This window comes from Octopus bimaculoides, chromosome 13 (genome assembly GCF_046866305.1).
Source record: "Octopus bimaculoides isolate indiv1 chromosome 13, ASM4686630v1, whole genome shotgun sequence".
Lineage (NCBI taxonomy): Eukaryota > Metazoa > Mollusca > Cephalopoda > Octopoda > Octopodidae > Octopus > Octopus bimaculoides.
In genome coordinates, this window is record NC_142940.1 from 56,412,077 (window position 1) to 56,430,375 (window position 18,299).

General features: G+C 36.4%; 1 protein-coding gene across 13 annotated transcripts in view; it reads right to left on the bottom strand.

The window, feature by feature from the left end:
* LOC106881557 (CDK5 and ABL1 enzyme substrate 1) overlaps positions 1 to 17,694 on the bottom strand; it is a 75,291-nt gene extending 57,597 nt beyond the window's left edge. For 6 of the 13 annotated variants that reach the window (XM_014931998.3, XM_089362054.1, XM_089362050.1 and 3 more), the window contains exons 1-2: positions 16,273 to 16,919; positions 1,215 to 1,268 (exon numbers count right to left, since the gene is read on the bottom strand). In XM_014931998.3, the coding sequence (XP_014787484.1) occupies positions 1,215 to 1,268; positions 16,273 to 16,790 (572 nt within the window). In that variant the 5' untranslated portion in view covers positions 16,791 to 16,919. Of the gene's footprint in view, positions 1 to 1,214; positions 1,269 to 16,272 lie in introns of all 13 variants that reach the window. The other 7 variants (XM_089362056.1, XM_014932002.3, XM_052972506.2 and 4 more) reach the window with 4 other exon arrangements.
* Between the last annotated feature and the right edge of the window lie 605 nt (positions 17,695 to 18,299).

The window sequence follows — 18,299 nt, forward strand, 5'->3', positions numbered from 1 at the left end:
CTGTGTGCTGTGTTCTTGAGCAAGGCACTTTATTTCATGTTGTTCCAGTTCATTCAGCCATAGAAATGAGTTGCAGAGTTCCTGGTGCTAAGCTGCATCAGCCTTTGTCTTTCCCCTGGATAACAACGCTGGCATGGAGAGGGGGAGGCTGGTATGCATGGGTGGTTGCTGGTCTTCCATAAACAACCTTGGCTGGACTTCTGCCTCGGTGGGAAACTTTCTAAGTGCAATCCAATGGTCATTCCTGACTGAGAGGAGTTTTTATCCTTTAAAAGTGAAACTACCAGGGCATGTATGAAATGGCAATTTTAGCATGCTACATGGAGAATAGTACTGAGTAGAATTGCAAATTCCACAGGGGTTCACTTTGCCTTTCATCCTTTTGGGGAGGGGTTCCATGTAATCAACTTACCCCAACCTCAGAAATTGCAGGCCTTCGAGGACACATTGGAAAAGAAAAAAAAAAAAAAGGACACATTGGATAATGTAATTCTATATTCGTTAATGTCTGTCTAAAAAAGGGGACAGTTACTTTTTGACGATATCTGCTAAGCAGAAACAGGTTAAAGAATATCAACAACTATTGTTAGTAATAGTAACTACCACACTATACACTAAATGATGTAGATATCGAAAAAAAAAAAAACTGACTGAAAAAAACATGGGCTGGTCTATAACAGGAATATCTTTGATAATAGGTCTGGTGGATCAGGGCTGACTCGGGGTTAAACAATAATAACAACTGTTATGTAAAACTGAAGTAGATTGGGCTGTGTGGTAATGTGCGCATGTGTTTTGGCACAAGTATTTATGCATTTGCATATATATATTTATATATATATATCTGTCTGCATGCACATGTGAATGTATGTGTGCACATGTGTATGTATGTGTGCACATGTACTGCCTGCATGTATTTCTCTGTATATGTGCATTTTTATATGCATTCATGCACATGTAAGCTTCCTCTATGCTGACGTAATGTAAAAAAAAAAAAATTCTCTCATATGTTGAGTTAAAATATTAACTAATCATTAGACTAGTCAAATAAATTGTTCTATTAAATATAACATGGCATGATAAGATCTTGGTTGTGCTGAGTATAGCAGAGTAGAGTAGGGGGTATAGAGGCAAGCAGAGCAGGTTAGAGAGATTTGTGGGGAGGTTTTTCTGTTTAGTTCACCATTCTTATGCTTAAATGTTATAGAGCATACCTCATTCTATGTTGAAAATGGCTCTGTAGAACCTTAGTAGGTGCGGAATATTTTCTGAAAACAAATAGGTGATAGGGTTTAGTGAAACAGTAACTACTTGCAGGTGTCAGAGAGGTAGTTCTCTCAGAACAGTAATTAGGTTGGGGGGAGCCTGTGTAGAGATGGAAGGGGGACTATTAGAATTAGCTGAAAATAGATTTCAAACACAATTAAACAAAATACAACAAATAAAAATAGAATAACAAAAAATGCAAATGGTTATTTTTTTTTTCTTAATAAATCATGCATAACATTGAGAATTAACTTAGCATACATTTGAGTACACAATACAGAACAGCATACAGAATACAGAGTTTAGAAAAGGATACAGTATAGAGTTTATAAAAGAGTAGAACAGAATTCAGAGTTTAGAAAAGAGTACAGAGTCTAGTACAGAATGCAGAGTACAAGATTAGATCAGAATACAGAGTACAGTGTTTAGGACAGAACACAAAGTTTAGTACAGCATACAGAGTACATAATACAGAGTTAAATATAGACTACAGCATACAGAGTTTAGAATAGATTACAGGGTTTAGTACAAAATAGAGAGTTTATAAAACAAAATAGAGTTTACAGATACAGTACATAATTTACTACATAAAACAGAGAGTGTGCAAGGTAAAGATGTAGAGTAGATGTCAGACAGAGAGATATCACACTTGATTTGACTAGAGAACACAATATTGTGTACAGAGTTGTAGTGAGCAGGTATTGTGTTATCTAGGTATATAGACAAAGTGTGTAGATGTTGATTGGATATGTGTGTGTGTGTGTGTGTGTGTGTGTGTGTGTATTGATCTCTGACAGTGAGCAGAATTGGACAAGACAGATAGTCACAGAGAGCAAATGTTGATTGGATAGACAAACACCATGTATAGATGTTGATTAGACACAAAGCCAACTGTGTGCAGATGTTGACTGGATATATAGACACAGTGTTTAGATGTTAAATGAGTATACAGATGCAGTGTATAGATGTTAACTAGATAGACAGATACATTGTGTAGATGACTATATAGCTAGGTACAGGCTACAAATGCCACCTGTATAGAAACTAAAAATTAAAAAAGAATTAGTTTTAGTTATTTAAAAAGTTATCAATTATTAATTTAATTCTGCATGCAATGTTATAGACTGGGATAACGATTTACCTTGTTGCCAAAATTAAGGGCTTACATTAAAAGTAAGGTCTGAATTGTCTTCACTTACTACCAAAAGTAAAAATTTAAGTTACCTCTTTTTACTGCTCAAAGTTAGGAGCCTGATAAAGAATTACCATTATTTCATCTGCTCAAAGAGTAATGAGATGAGATTTTTAAAAAAATGGTTATGTAGCAACATTTAGTTTTCTGATTGATGTTGGATCACTGAATATGCCCAACAACAAGCAATGTAAGTAGTCTTGGATTAGTCAGGAATTCATAGTGCAGCAGTTTGTTTGGTCCTCATCAAAAACCTCATCACCTACGCTGTTTATTGAAGCTGCATTTCAGCAGGTTTGCAGGTTTTGCTAGCTGTTTAATTGGTTCTTCAGGTCTAAGTAATTGTACAAATGGAGATAGAAATAAAGAAATGTGAATTACAGTGACAATTGGTTAGAAGAAATGGATGTTTGAGTTAAACCCATTCTCTGACAAACGTTCACAGCCAAAACATCGAACAGAAATTAAATAAGACAACCATAACAAGCCAACTAGAGGATATACAGCTTATACACAGTTGTAGCAAGTAGGTCTTGTGTTTTCTAGATATAGACACAGTATGGTTGAATATATATATATATATATATATATATATATATACACACACACCCAGAACCATGCTAATAGCTTAAGAGTGAAATTTAGGATGTCTCGGTTTTCTGTGAATTGATTTTGATAGTGTGCTGGTTTGCACACAATGACAACACCATTCTTATGTTTTCATCATTCTGTGTAATGTCCTTCCTTTTTTATTTCAGATTCTTCAGTTTTGGGGTGAACCCCACTAATAGCTTTTGAATGAAAATATCCCATCTAGACCTTTATTTTTAAAAATGAAGGGTAATGATACATATTAAGCATACATTGAGTATATATTTAACAGAGAACCATAATAATATTGTAATATTTATTGACATAATGAATTATTTAGTCACATGAGCGCCATTTCGATGGATAACTTCAAAAACCCTATTAGTCATGGAATCTGTCAATTCCTTAATAGTGGCAGATTGGACTGCCTCTGCTGCAGCTTTGATGGTTGCCCATAAGACAGGTTTTGACATAAATTAGCATCCATCAGCATAAACATCTTGTTTAATGATGTCACCATCCTGGTAATGTGCACTTGGAAAGAGGTATCATCACTCATGTCAATACCCAGGTCCGTCACTGATGTGGTTGGGAAGCAAGGTTCTCACCACACAGCCACTCCTGCACCTATATATATACATTTTATTACTGTCATTACTTTAATACATATATATTTTTTCATGAGTGTTAACATTAACACCACTATCCTCTTTCCCGACTTTCTTACTGCCACCTTCCCATTTCCATGCCTTCTCACACAATTCAATTACACCACTACACCAACTTCCCACACCTATACTATCCCACACAGTCACACTCAATAACTGCACACTTTACATAATTACACACATTCCCCTGCAAGAAAAAACACATGCACACACCTTCCCCTTACACTACTTTCAATACCTGGATACACTCTTTGTGTGTACTCCTTCCTTGCTCCTTTCCTACCTCTCCTATAGAACCACCTTCCCACCTGGCTCCTAACCCTAACCCTAATCCTTTTTTTCTTCCTCCTTTAGTCTTTATCTTTTTCTCTCAATCATTCTTCTGATGAAGGACCAATATCTGAAACATGTCACTGTTTACTTTCTTTTTAAATGTTAAACCAATACAACTTTTAACCAACCTTGTCCTTCCCGTGTTGTTTTCTTTTGTGTTCATTACTTTCCTAATATTTGCATGTGTGTGTGCATAGGCAAGTGTACAGGTGTTGCCTGGTCAGATAGAGCAAAACAATAAACTCTGTTTTCAACACATGAAGGCTGGACACCAATATATTGCTGATGCTATATTATCAACCATCCCCAAACCACAACTCAGAGACTTAACTTTTAGATCAAATGGTCACTGCTACTCTTAGTCTTAGGTCTGTCACAGGCCTATAGGCTCATTAGGCTGGAGTACATTCATGGCATATAACAGTATAAATTCTCTCCTGAACAGAATGACAGACCATTTCAGGGAGTGGACTGGAGCAATGTAAAAATGAAGTGTTATCCTCAAGAACACAACAAGCTACCCAGTCAGGGAATCAAAACTATGGTTGTCAGTCCATGATGATGATGATGATGAGGATGATAATGGTTTCAAATTTTGGCACAAGACTTGTAAGTTCAGGGGAAGGAGTAAGTCAATTACATTGACCCCCAGAGCTCAATTGGTGTTTATTTTATTGACCTGAAAAGGGATGAAAGGCAAAGTTGACCTGAGTGGAATTTGAACTCAGAATGTTAAGTTGGATGAAATGTTTACCAATGCAGGTATAATAATTACAGAGGGGATCTCCTGGTCACAGACAGTCTACAGAGAATTTACAAACCATTACACTAAGCTGTAATAACGACCATGATGATGACGATAATAATAAGGTTGACTGCACTTTTCCAACAATCCAGAGAAAGCACTTAGGAAAATAAAAACGAATATACAAATACATATGTGTGTGTATGCGTGTGTTCGTGTGTGTGTGTGTGTGTGTGTGTGTATAAACAATCTGATTGAAAAGATATACATTATATACACAATGTATACGGGTGTGTGCGTGTATTTATAAATATATATATATATATATATATATATATAATGTATTTATTTATATAAATTGAAAAGAGCAAGTTGTATCAAAAGACAAGCAAGAGTGAACAAAACACCTGTATTTAATGTTAAGTGAAGCTTTCTCTGTGTATATGAGAAAAAAAAAGGGGGAAATAAAACATAAAAAAGTTATAATCTAGATATCAGCTGGTGTAAATAATAAAATGGAGTATAATGTATATTTGAGCATACTATTGTACAGAGTAATATAGTTCAATGTACATAAGTGTGGGAATGAAATTCGCTTAGGGGGTGCCAACCCAACTTTTCAGGAGGATATTCAAAGCGTATTCATTGCCTACCAAAAATTTTAGAGGGTCCACTTGCACCCCATGCACCCAGTTCCTGAGCCCATGTCAATGTAATACATACAATACAGAGTAATGAAAGATATAGTATGTTACAGTATAATCAGTATAACACAATATAGTATAGTTTAGTAATGCACTACAACATGATATATAGTGTAATACAATACGGTACTTATAGTATAGTATAATACCTGCCACAAAGTCCAGTCTTTGTTGCAGTATAGGGGCTAGTGTGCCTCAATGACTCTGAGAGCTGTACCTGTAGAGCACAAACTCCAGATAGGCCCTCTATGCTGGACAAGTCAAAGGATAGAGGTCAGGCTAATATGAATCACCTCTTCCCAGAGGTTAAAAAGTAAGTTTACATAGGGTCAAAATATAGGTTTGCAAAGGGCCAATATGTAGGTTTACACAGGGCCAAGATGTAGGTTTGCATAGGGCCAAGGCGTAGGTTTGCATAGGGCCAAGATATAGGTTTCCATAGGGCCAATCGCCTATGCTTCATAGGGAACAAAGGGCTGAAGTGAATAACAATATAATGCAGTACACTACAATATAGCAAAATATAAATACAATAGTTTAATGTAGTAAAATACGGTATGCTATATACAGTACGGTACAACATGATATAGTACATTTATAATATAGTGTTTGGAATATAGAACAGCTGTTTTGAAGCCCTAACTGTTAGGGCAACATGACCCACTATAAAAGTAGGAGGTAACCGTCACTCTTTTTCTGGTAAGGTTCAGCCCATACTGGGTACATTGGGCATCTTCTGTCAAACTGTGTCTAAAGTTGCACAACAGTGGCATGGTGGTGGAGAAGGAGAGAGTGAGGGATAGAGAGGTGGTGGCAGCTATGGGATATATATATGTATATATATATATATATATATATATATATATATATATATTTATATACGAGAGAGCGGGAGCATAAATGATATTTACAAAGATAGATATGTCACGTGTGAGTATGTTACAGTGTTTGTTGTTGAAGTGTTAAAATTAAGGTCAGCTGTTTTGTGTTTGTTGCGTTTAAAAAGTGAAAACAACAACAAAGTTGAATACATGTGTGTGTGTATATATATATATACATACATGGATATATATATATATATATATATATATATATATATATATATATATATACATCCATGTATGTATATGTATATATTTGTTTACAAACTTACAAAGAAATAAAAAAAACCTTCACCAGCAAGTAACACAACATACACAAACATATACATTTATAAGCATGAGTGTTCACACCTAGACACACACCAGTCTTATTGTTATTTGTTTTTGTTATCAGACTATAAGCTAACTTGCAATAAAAAAAGTGATTATAGAAGGCTGAAATGATTTATTGTTGAAGTAGAACGACTTTTGTAAAAGGAGAAGGTATATGGGTGAAACAGGGTGTAGAGAGGGTGTTTTATAAGACTTTGTAGTAAGGTAAAAATAAACACTGATTTCCAAATATTAAATGTTTACATGGTGGTATGTACTGTAGTTAAAGAAATAATGCAGGAAATATGAAATAGTGTTGGAAAATGTGAAATGGTGTAGAAAATATGGAAATAGTGTTGGAAATTTGAAATAGTATAGTAAAATGTGAAATAGTGAATATGTGAAAGAACCTGTTATGTGAAATGGTGTTATAATTCTTTCTACTATAGGCACAGTGGAGGCGCAATGGCCCAGTGGTTAGGGCAGCGGACTCGCGGTCATAGGATAGCGGTTTCGATTCCCAGTCCGGGCATTGTGAGTGTTTATTGAGCGAAAACACCTAAAGCTCCATGAGGCTCCGACAGGGGATGGTGGCGAACCCTGCTGTACTCTTTCACCACAATTTTCTCTTACTCTTACTTCCTGTTTCTGTTGTGCCTGTAATTCAAAGGGCCAGCCTTGTCACACTGTCACGCTGAATATCCCCGAGAACTACATTAAGGGTACACGTGTCTGTGGAGTGCTCAGCCACTTGCACGTTAATTTCACGAGCAGGCTGTTCCGTTGATCGGATCAACTGGAACCCTCAACGTTGTAAGCGTCGGAGTGCCAACAACATATAAGCACAAGGCTAGAAAGGTACCTGGTTGATTACATCAACCTTGGCATCCAACTGGTACTTATTTTATCAACCTTGAAAGAATGAAAGGCAAACTTGAACTTGGTGGCATTTGAACTCAGAACTTAATGAGTTGGAAGGAATACTTCTAGGTATTTTATCTGATGCTCTAACAATTCTGCACACTCATAATGATATGTGAAATAACAGAGGAATATGCAAAATAGTGAAACAGTCACCGAATATACACACTGATATAAACAACTAAATCAACTTCCAGATGTACTGAGATTAACACTGGAACAAAATGTCTCAAACGAATGGAATTAGTGCCTTTTCGCACAGGATTAAGTACTACAAATAAAGTGATACAACTACAATTGGGATTGTGCACACCAGGAAGGAGTGTTCATATGTTGCAGTGGTATTCTAGACAACTTAAACATTTCAAATGCCATACTTCAACCTGGTTAGAGTTTATCAATATTTAGACCCAAGTCTAAACTTCGATTATCTAAACTTATGATCAATAGTATTCCAGCTGCGAATACCCATTTTTTAAGGGCTATGACAGGAATTATATTATCCAATTAAGGCAGAAGTTTGCTTTCCCTAGTTAAGACAGAGGTTTGAAATTTGAGGAAGACTTGGCAGCTATTCCTAGCAAGTCAATTACTGGCTGGAGATATCTATTACTATTAGCCTGAGATGATCTTCAATGAAATGTGTTATAACCTCACCTATGGCTAGGAAATCAACTTAGCTGTAAAATGGTTATGAAATCAGCTTAGAAGTTAGGAGTTCAAGTCTACCATAATTATTGCCTTAATTTTTCATTCTATGTGACTCAGTTGAGCTAACTGTAAGAAATAGAGAATCTTACTCCAGTTACAGATGTCTTCTTATCCAGCAGCACATTTGCCCCATCTGTTTAATATCATAACACTGAAACTCAGTACCTTAAAAGATCTTCGAGTCTTTGGAGAGATTTGCATTTATTTTAAGCTGTATGTCAAGGTATACTGTGGTTCCCCCATTTCAAAAATTATAGATATATATATATATATATATATATATATATATATATATATAAAACTGATATTAGGGAATACTAAACAAGTTAAGCAATTATATAGTTGCCCCCTTGCTAGCTCATTTGATTCAATAATATACTGAAGACAAACATGTAAACTAAACTAATTTCTCATCCTACTTAAAAAATAGCCATCTCAACACCCCGACCTCCTCCACACTCTGTGATATGAGTGTGGAGGGATGAAAAAGAAAATTGATGAGTGGGTGAGATTAGAATTTTGCAGAATTAGTAAGAATCATTAAATACATCAAGTGAAAACAAAATCAGCAAGCAGCTCAACGAATCAACTGATGTTTCAAACAACAGTCAATTACTCATATTTGGAAGTCATGTTTATAAAAAGAACATCAAGTGTTTTTTTTGTTCTGTAATCAACCTGATATAACAACCAAAACAGCTGATGTGTTTGAGATGATTCAATTTTTCTCTGATCACTCTGAATTATCCAGGAGATTTAACAAGGTCTATTTGTATGGATGGAAATCATGCTCTAATAGGCAAGAAACCTTGATTCTTTGCTCGGGTCAAAGAGAAAGCTCTACATGTGTTCACTACATGTTGTATTCTGCATGACACAGTTCTGGTATCCAAAACACTGTTCTAGTAATAAACTTTGAAAAAAAAAAAGCAAAAAATAATTGTTCTAATAATAAATAAGTTTGTTTCTCTTTGGGGGAACCAATTCTACTATTTTCCTCAACCAAGTCACAACACCAATTTTATCTGTGGGAGTGTATATAATCAAAATAATAAACACCTTTCATATACTTCTCTGAAATAAAAAGTCACTTCCCACCATCATACCCTGTCAGAACTCAACCTGTCTTGAGACAAACAAACATTTGTATTCCTCCTGTCCTCTTTTTGCTAATCAACTATGGCATACTACCAGTACCTATTTACATAAATCACAGAATATTCTATGTCAAAGATAATAGCAGCTGGGATTGAACTGAGAAATTCAACATCATAATCTAGATATTGTAATTGGGATATATAAGGATTAGTCACATCCTACATTTTTCAGAAAAATGTGTGTATGTGTGTATATATATATATATATACGTGGTCACCAGTTGTCTTTGCTGTTTAATCACAGTTCAAAGACGTTCCAACTGTAACCATTCTGTCTTTTATTCAATCTTAATATATTGATGTCTACATGACCATCATCATCATTTAGTGTCTGTTTTCCATGCTGGCATGGGGTGGATGGTTTGACAGGAGCTGACCCGCCGAAGTGCTGTTCAGGCTCCATGTCTGTTTTTTTTATATGGCACCAGCACCTATGAGATTAGGGATGCTCAGTTGGAGGGAGTCGCAGAAGACAAGCCTGTATGCAAGGGCAACCACCAAAGTAAACAGCCAGGAATCTCAGTCCCCTCTGTGAGTCCCAACATCTGTAGATCCTTTCTCACAACTTCATCCAATACATGTCCTTTTAGACTACAATGTGTGATTTGATAGAAATTTCCCTGCTGTTTATAGCAGGTCAAGTAGAGGCTCTTTAATAGAATGTACACATGGTTCATAGGTAGTTGTTATAACACATATGCACAATATAAACTTCTGTAGCTCTAATTCAATTACCATGTTTTGCACCAGTGTTAAGAAGTGTTTGTGTGTTTTCACAGCAAATTTATATGAAGAATATTGAGACAAGAAGAGTTGTCACTGCTGTAAGTAATTAAGGATTGACTAATTACCGGTAGTCAGTCATTTGAACTGCGAAAGATCTTAACAGCATATTCTATTGATGTTAAGTGCCAGCTGAATATCTCAACAAACTTGTTTACAATATTGGAGGAGTTACACAGAACTATGACTTTCATTAGCAGACATAGATCTCAATGAAAAGAAGGAATGAAAGGACGAAAGTTATAATAAGGAAGAAAGATGAAAATAGACAGCCAAGAAAAAAAAAAAAAAAAAAAAAAAAAAAAAGCAACATAGAAGAAAAAGAAATAAATAGAAGATGCAATAAGTAAAGACATGAAATCGTGGAATAGAAGATGAACATTTAAAGAAAAATAAGATAAAGTGAGAAGAAAGAGTAAATAAATGAGAAGAAGTGAAAAAAAAAAGAATTTTATCAATTACAACTTTGCTGAGTATATACTGTATATACTGTATGTGTGTGTGTGTGTGTGTGTGTGTGTGTGTGCATAGATTTTATTTATACACACATATATAAATACACACACATCTATACATACACATACATACATGCACATACACGGATATCTATATATATTTGATACTATTTTTATATTCTGAAATGCCCTGGAGGACCTTTAGAGGTATTAGATAGTGTCTGTTATCTAGGTGACCTAATTAGCAGTGGAAGAGGATGTTCTGAAAGTATAGTAGCCAGTGTAAGAACAAGCTGGAGGAAGTTCAGAGAGCTACTACTTCTGCTGGCAACAAAAAGGTTTCTCTCTCAGAGTGAAAGACACACTATATGATACAAACTGCAGCACTAAATGGTAGTGAGACATGGGCCCTGAATGAAGAAGACTTGCAAAGACTGGAAAGAAATGAAGCAAGTATGCATCCCAGCATATGCAGTGTCAGTTTGCAATGAATGACAAAGTACAGATGTGTTGAGAGAAAAACTTGGCATACGAAAAATCAGATGTAGTGTACAAGAAAGAAGATCGTGTTGGTATGGGCATGAAATGCATATAGATGAGGGCAGCTGTATAAAGAGGTACAGATTGTTTACAGTGGGTGGAATCTGTGGAAGAGGGCGACTAGGAATGATGTAGGACAAAGTAGTGAAGGCCAAGCTCTTCAGTGAAACGTGTCAGGTCATGGAAAGATGATACCTTACTGGGGAAACAGGTGAGGTTTGCAACAGAAAGGGCATCCAGCTGTAGAATGACTGTCTCAGCAGATTCTGTGAAACCCATGCAAACACGGAAGAGTACACTTGAATACTATACATCACATCATTTCAATATGTTCAATTAAAGTGCTTTCAAATTTATAATTTATTATATAGACTCATAGGGCTGGTTCCCCAATTTCCATGGCATGCATATTCCCCACCTGTCTGTCACAGGATTACTCATTTTTGCCAGCTAAATGAAGTGTTTTGTTCAAGAATACGTGTTGCTTAGTCCAGGATTTGAAACCACAATTTTACGATCACAAGTCCTACATTCTAAGCACTAAGCTACCTCCCTCTACTGATATGGCCAAAACAATGCAAGTCTTCCTGTTTTCTTTTGGCAGTTCACTTTGTAATTTATCTCGCATTATTTTGGCTCTTTATCTTACGAGCTTATCTAATTTAATATCTCACAATGTTTCGCCCTATTCTATTTTAATATATATGTATGTTTGTATGTATATATTTATGTGTGCGCGTGTGTGTGTGTGTGTGTGGAATCATTGCTCTTCACTGTTGTCATTAATACCTTGTGAAAAGTATCTGCTCCACAACATCCCATAAGGCCGTGTGCCTAGTCATTGTGTGTAAAGAAACATTTGACATACACGCATACATAATGTGTAGAGATTCATATCTGTGTAAACATACAGAGAAAATAGTAAAAGAAAATTTTATTGGGATGAGTCAAAATGACAGAAGTACAAAGACTGGAGCTATGAGTCATACCCAGGTTTCACTGGTGATGTCCCTTCAAACTGACTGTCTGCTGTGTGTGTCTGTGTGTGTGTGTGCATAAGTAAGTACTCACGAACCCATACACAACACCTATGTGCATCTATGTAAGCACATGCACGTACACATGCACACACACTGACACCCATATACAGCAAATAAATACATATATCTAAATAAACATACTCACATGTATGTGTGTGTGTATATATATATATATATATATATACACACACACACACACATACACACACGTTTATACATACACATACAGAGAAGCATTGAAATACACACATAATCGTAGACCTGTACATACATACACAATACACACATACCCAGTCCAAAAGAGAAAGAACACATACACTCCTATATTTTGGCTGAGGTAAAAGTTAAAAAAAAAAATAATCACCGTCACAATATCTTATTGTTACTATTGTTGTTTTCAGGTCGAGGAGTGATTCAATCCTGATTGGAGGCGGTTTTTATAAGTACTCATGTAGATTTAAGTTGGAGAACACACTATCTACACAGTGTAGGCTAACACATACATACACACATACAAAACAATGTAGTGAGTCAAAGAGAATTTTTAATCTAATGAAATTACACTCGCAATGAGTAAAGTCACCTGTGTTAAGACAATTCTCATTAAGAGGGGCAAGAGAGAAAACTTCGAAATGTAAATTGATTAAAAATTAAATGGAGACATGCAGTGGAGAATGCATCTCATCTTTGGTAGCTTGGATGATAATGCCAGATATGTTGCTCAGGGGAGGGGAGCAGAGAGGAGAGAGAGAGAAAGAGAGAGAGAGAGAAAGAGAGGGGGGGAAGTTACATGAGAAATGCCACAAGGAAGGCATAAACGTCACAACATCTTTTACTCTTTTAATTAGAAAATAACCAGTAAGGGTGTGCAACACTCATACACAATATATTTTATGATGTGGGGGTGAGCGTAAAGGCTTGGATGTGAGAGTTGCTCAAGTGTATGTACACACACAAACCACACACTCCCATCACATACGTCTATAGTAGGCTGCGACATATGTAATACACTGAGTTGAAAAACTTAGATTATTTGAAATTATCCCTGTGATTAGTGGACATAAACTTCCTCTTGAGGTGTTTAAAATCCAAGAACAATAAACAAGGGAAATAACTCCAACAAGATTGGTTGATTGAAATTTCTTGACAATGGAGTTAATGTGGATGTGAGTAGATTTGGCTTTTAAATCTCACTGGTGAGAGCAGTGGACAAAATGCGATTCTACCAGACTTTCTAAGCAAAGCAACACTCTATTCAGCTAACAAACCCAAGGGTAATCAGTATGTGTGTGTGTGTGTGTGTGTGTGTGTGTGTGTGTGTGTGACTGTTCCTTAGCATGACATCATGTGATAGTTGTAAGCAAGTATGAAAGATAGATAGACAGACAGAGACAAATGTCGAGAATGTAGTGATGCTGATTATAAATGGCTGAAGGAAACTCTCTTTGGTGCATTCTACACATTAAATACAAATACTGTAGTCTCATTAAAAAAAAAAAAAAAAAACGTCAGTTGACTGCAATTAGCAGAGAAACAGTCTAGAAAAGTTTTTTTTTTTAATCTAAAGAACAAGTAAGGGAAATAACTCCAGGGAGATCAGTTGACTGAAATATTTGGAAATCATAGGTAAGGTAGAGGTGTAGATATCCTTAAATTGAACTGATAAAGGCAACAGACACATTTCATTCGCAGCAGACCTCTTCAGTGAAGTCCATTTCACTCAGTAAGACCAAGAGTGATTAGTGTTTCTAAAAATGTATGGAGAATAGTGACACACACACACAATACTTGTACACAATTATGCACACAGACATCACCATTCACACACCAGATCACGTATAAGCTTATTGCAGTGGGTATATATCCAAATATATGCCTGATTATACACAGACGTATTTACATACATAGACACATACAACAGCAGCTGGTGCGTCCACACCTACAAAATACAGGGGCATATGCGCAAATATAAACAAATGCATACAGAAGTGCACATACAAAATTCCACACTAACTTTAAAAAATGGTTATCAACAACACTGAGATATACACACATACAAACGCCCTATCCAACATATATACACTAAACAGACACCACATACACATACGTAACACACCACCACACACACTTGCAGCACCCTAAACAGTGCGCATCACCCGTACAATCATCGTCACTAATAAGTCACCTGATACAACCAACTCGATGATTTCATCCTAACGTAAGTTTCACAACTGATCACATCACACAGCAGACATAGAAGATGCGTTTGATGACAGAAGGAAAATATGGAAATGTGGTCTGGCAGCGATACACTATAGTAATGGTTGCTTGATTATTAATGTTGCTGTAGCTATTGTTGTTGCTTCAGAACTTCGCAAGTAATATAATTCAACATAGAATTCAGTTGCTTTCGCATGTCAAAGAATTCGTACCACAATATCTAAAAGATAATTCAGCACACTTTTCATACACACACCATCTCTTACATTCTCCTATCCTTTCTTGCTTAGTGAGCAGGAGAACAGTACCCACAGTCCTCTCCAAGGCCATATATACAGTTGGAGAAAGGGAAGGCGGGAGATAATCTCAAACTGAAGGCCTGATCCGAATGCTTGCGAAAAAGTACACTTCGCTAAAGACATGCAAGGACCACAACATAAACCACTTTTATGCATACAAACGCACACATCCCTATTCCTATAAATACATGTCTTTTGCAGAAACATGCATCTGTCTCTATCACGCGTCTATATTTCTTCTCCACACATGCATACATATGGACACACACTCCCTACCTCCCTGTATCTCGACTACACATATACCCCTCACTTCTACCATACACACCCATATATCTTCTATATTATTGACAGACACGCAAACAATCTCCCTCTTCTTACATTACACAGGACAGCCTCCCCATTCTCTCTCTATATATATCATAACCTCGCATTACCCCTGCCTCTCTACATTTGAGGGGCGTCCACAGACCAACGTTGTTGACAACTCCCTCTGTCATATTTAAACTAACAACATCAACAACAATACTTTTTAAACATAGGCACAAGGCAACAAAATTGGTGGGGAGGAGTGAGGAATAGTCGATGAAATCTCACTAGAATTGCATTGGCATTTATTTTATGGACCATGGAAGAATGAATAAAAAAGTTAACCTGAAAATTGCAATGATGACAATAAAGAAATACTATTTTTTAAATAGCGTATCGTTTTCTTTCATCCTGCATGTATCTATCTATATAGTAAACATACGTGTAAATGTCTGTTCATGAACATTACATATATATATATATATATATGTGTGTGTGTGTGTGTGTGTGTGTGTGTGTGTGTGGTATATATATATTTATACACGTGTATATAAGTGTGCAGCTAAATAGGCGTGTGTATTATATGCGAGTTTATGCATACACAAACACACATACACAGAGATAGTGCGTATGGTAAAGTACAGGTAGCTCCAGAGCTCACAGCGAGATAAAGTGTGTAGTGGTATAATCAGTGCTGGAGAGAAAGACGGAGGTGGTTACATATACACATAATACACACACACACACACAGATTATAAGGAAAAAAGAGAAAGAGAAAGAGAAAAATAATACAATGTAAACACAGAGTAAATATAAATGAATACATCTATATAAAAAATAAAAACATGAAATGGTTGTGACGACCGCTATTTGTCGCTCTCAGTGTATTCTTCATATTCCTGCACACAAAATAAGGAAAGGAAAAAAATATGCTTTTACTCTCCGAAGTCGAACTCCAATTGAGTAAGGCCTGCAAAGAAATTTGCATCAGAAAATCCAAAAACTCTTGTCTTCGGCGAGGCTACAGTGCTGATAAGTAATTTCAACACGGGAGTGTGGGGGTGTCAATCGGTAATGAAAGTGGGAAGATAAAAAGGATAAGTTAAAAGGAAGATAGGAAAATATAACAGAAAATAATCTCTTCTCACCTCCATCGTTTGGTCGGTGTGATGTTCCTTAGAAATTCCTTTTCACTGGATGCAGCTTGTACAGCAGAAGTGCAAGTGCCATCGCGCTGGCTAGTTTCACACAGACTCTGTTGTTTATGGAAACCGACAGAGTTAAAACGGTGAAGTCCTTCGCCCATTTCAGCCCTATGACCGTCCAATTCGGCCGTATTGATAGATTTAACTGGGCTACTATTTCTAATATTTCTACTGTAAGCGCAATTAGTTTGCTCATCTAAGTTGGAAGATAAATAGTTTTGTGATCGCTGTTTTCGATCTGACGCTGTCGTCGTCGCCGTGGTAGACCGCGATGGTGCATCATAACGGCCACTGTTTTCTTTGCTCTCTTCTTGCTTTTCGGAAGTTTTCTTATTATAGTTGAACATAGCATATTTAGTATCCCTATGCGTGCCATCTAACGAGATGTTCGTGAGGAAATTAAAAGCTGCTATCCTATGTCTGCACCGTTTCTTCTGCTGGCGTTGGCTGGTTGTCGCCATGTCGGAGTTATCACGCGAATAAACGCTGAGCTTGTGCGAAACTAAAATAAATCAATAAAAAGTACGAGACTAAAGCAAACGAGGCTAGCTCTGTTCTCGTCCGAGCACCTTATCTTACGTCTGCTCTTTCCACTTGAATTTTTTTATTTATTTTTTCCCCACTTTTTACTAAATGAAATACTGACAATTTAAAAAGATGGGGCAATCGGATTCAGTGATGTTTACGTCTTTCTCAAGGGCATTAATGATCTGTGTAAAATTAAACAGCTCTGACAGGCACTTGAAACAATAATTAAGACCCAACTCAGCGAGCGTCTTTTAAGAATATTATATATTAGCTTCTTAGACACATAGTCCCGTTTTTTAAAGGGGAGTGTTGGAAGTTGTGACCTTCGATCCTTTCTTCAGAGCACTGATAGTTTAAGTAAAGCGAAATTGCTTCAACCGGCCTTAAACTGAGCTCGTCATGAGATTTCTATATGAGGCTCGCTTCAATTCAGACAGAACTGGCTGAATTCTTTCTCATGCCAATTCCAACTTTAGCCTGAAGGCAGCGCAGGAAAAGCAGCTATAAATATGTCGATAAAAGATATTTTTGTACCTCTTAAACGAAAGAAAACTATATTTTTATCTCGTTTTCGTCTATCAGCGTTTCATTTTATAAACTGTACCGGTTTACAACCATTACGTTATTATTGTCATTAACATTATTAATTTATGAAATAAATAGCTGATCGTGGAAATACATTTCCAACACTTCCCCTCGGCTTCCGCATTCTTTCTTTCCTACAGTTTCTTTCCTACAGTTTCTTTCCTCTCTGTTTTGCCCTGTTTTCCTCTCTGCTTTGCCCTGCTTGCATCTCTGTTTTGCCCTGTTTTCCTCTCGCCGCTTTTTTCGCTGTTTATTTGTGTGATTATTTATTTATCTTTCTTCTCCCCCCCCCCCTCTCTCTTCTTCCTCCCTCTCTCTCTTCTTCCTCCCTCTCTCTCTCCCTCTCTGCATCCATCCATCCAACTAGTCAGCCTGCTTATTTATCTATCTTTCCAAATTAGAAAAAAAAAAAAAAGTCTTTTCTCTTATGAGTAAAAATAGTTCTCGCTTAAATAATGCTGGATAGCTGAATACAGCCAGTCGTTGACTGGAGAGTATAAAACCAACTTTAATGTACTTAATGTACTCAAATATGTAAAAATACTGAAAAAAAAAAAGAATCCTAAAAAAACTACGATTTGATATCAGATATAAATTTTCTGGAAAAATAAATTCGTATGCTCCTAGGAAAAGAGTTTAGATCTTACGTTTGAGGCAGGAACAGTGACGTTGCAAGAGTGCCCCAGGACAAATCCCTGTGGTGCCTACACCTTAACTAAAAGACACGACAGGCCATAAGAAATCTTGTACCTCTTCATACCTGAATCGAGGTACAAGTGTTCCCAGGTTCCTCTTTTACTACGCCTCTGGACAGGGCTGTTTATTCGCAAAAAAAAAAAAAAAAAAATCACCTAGTT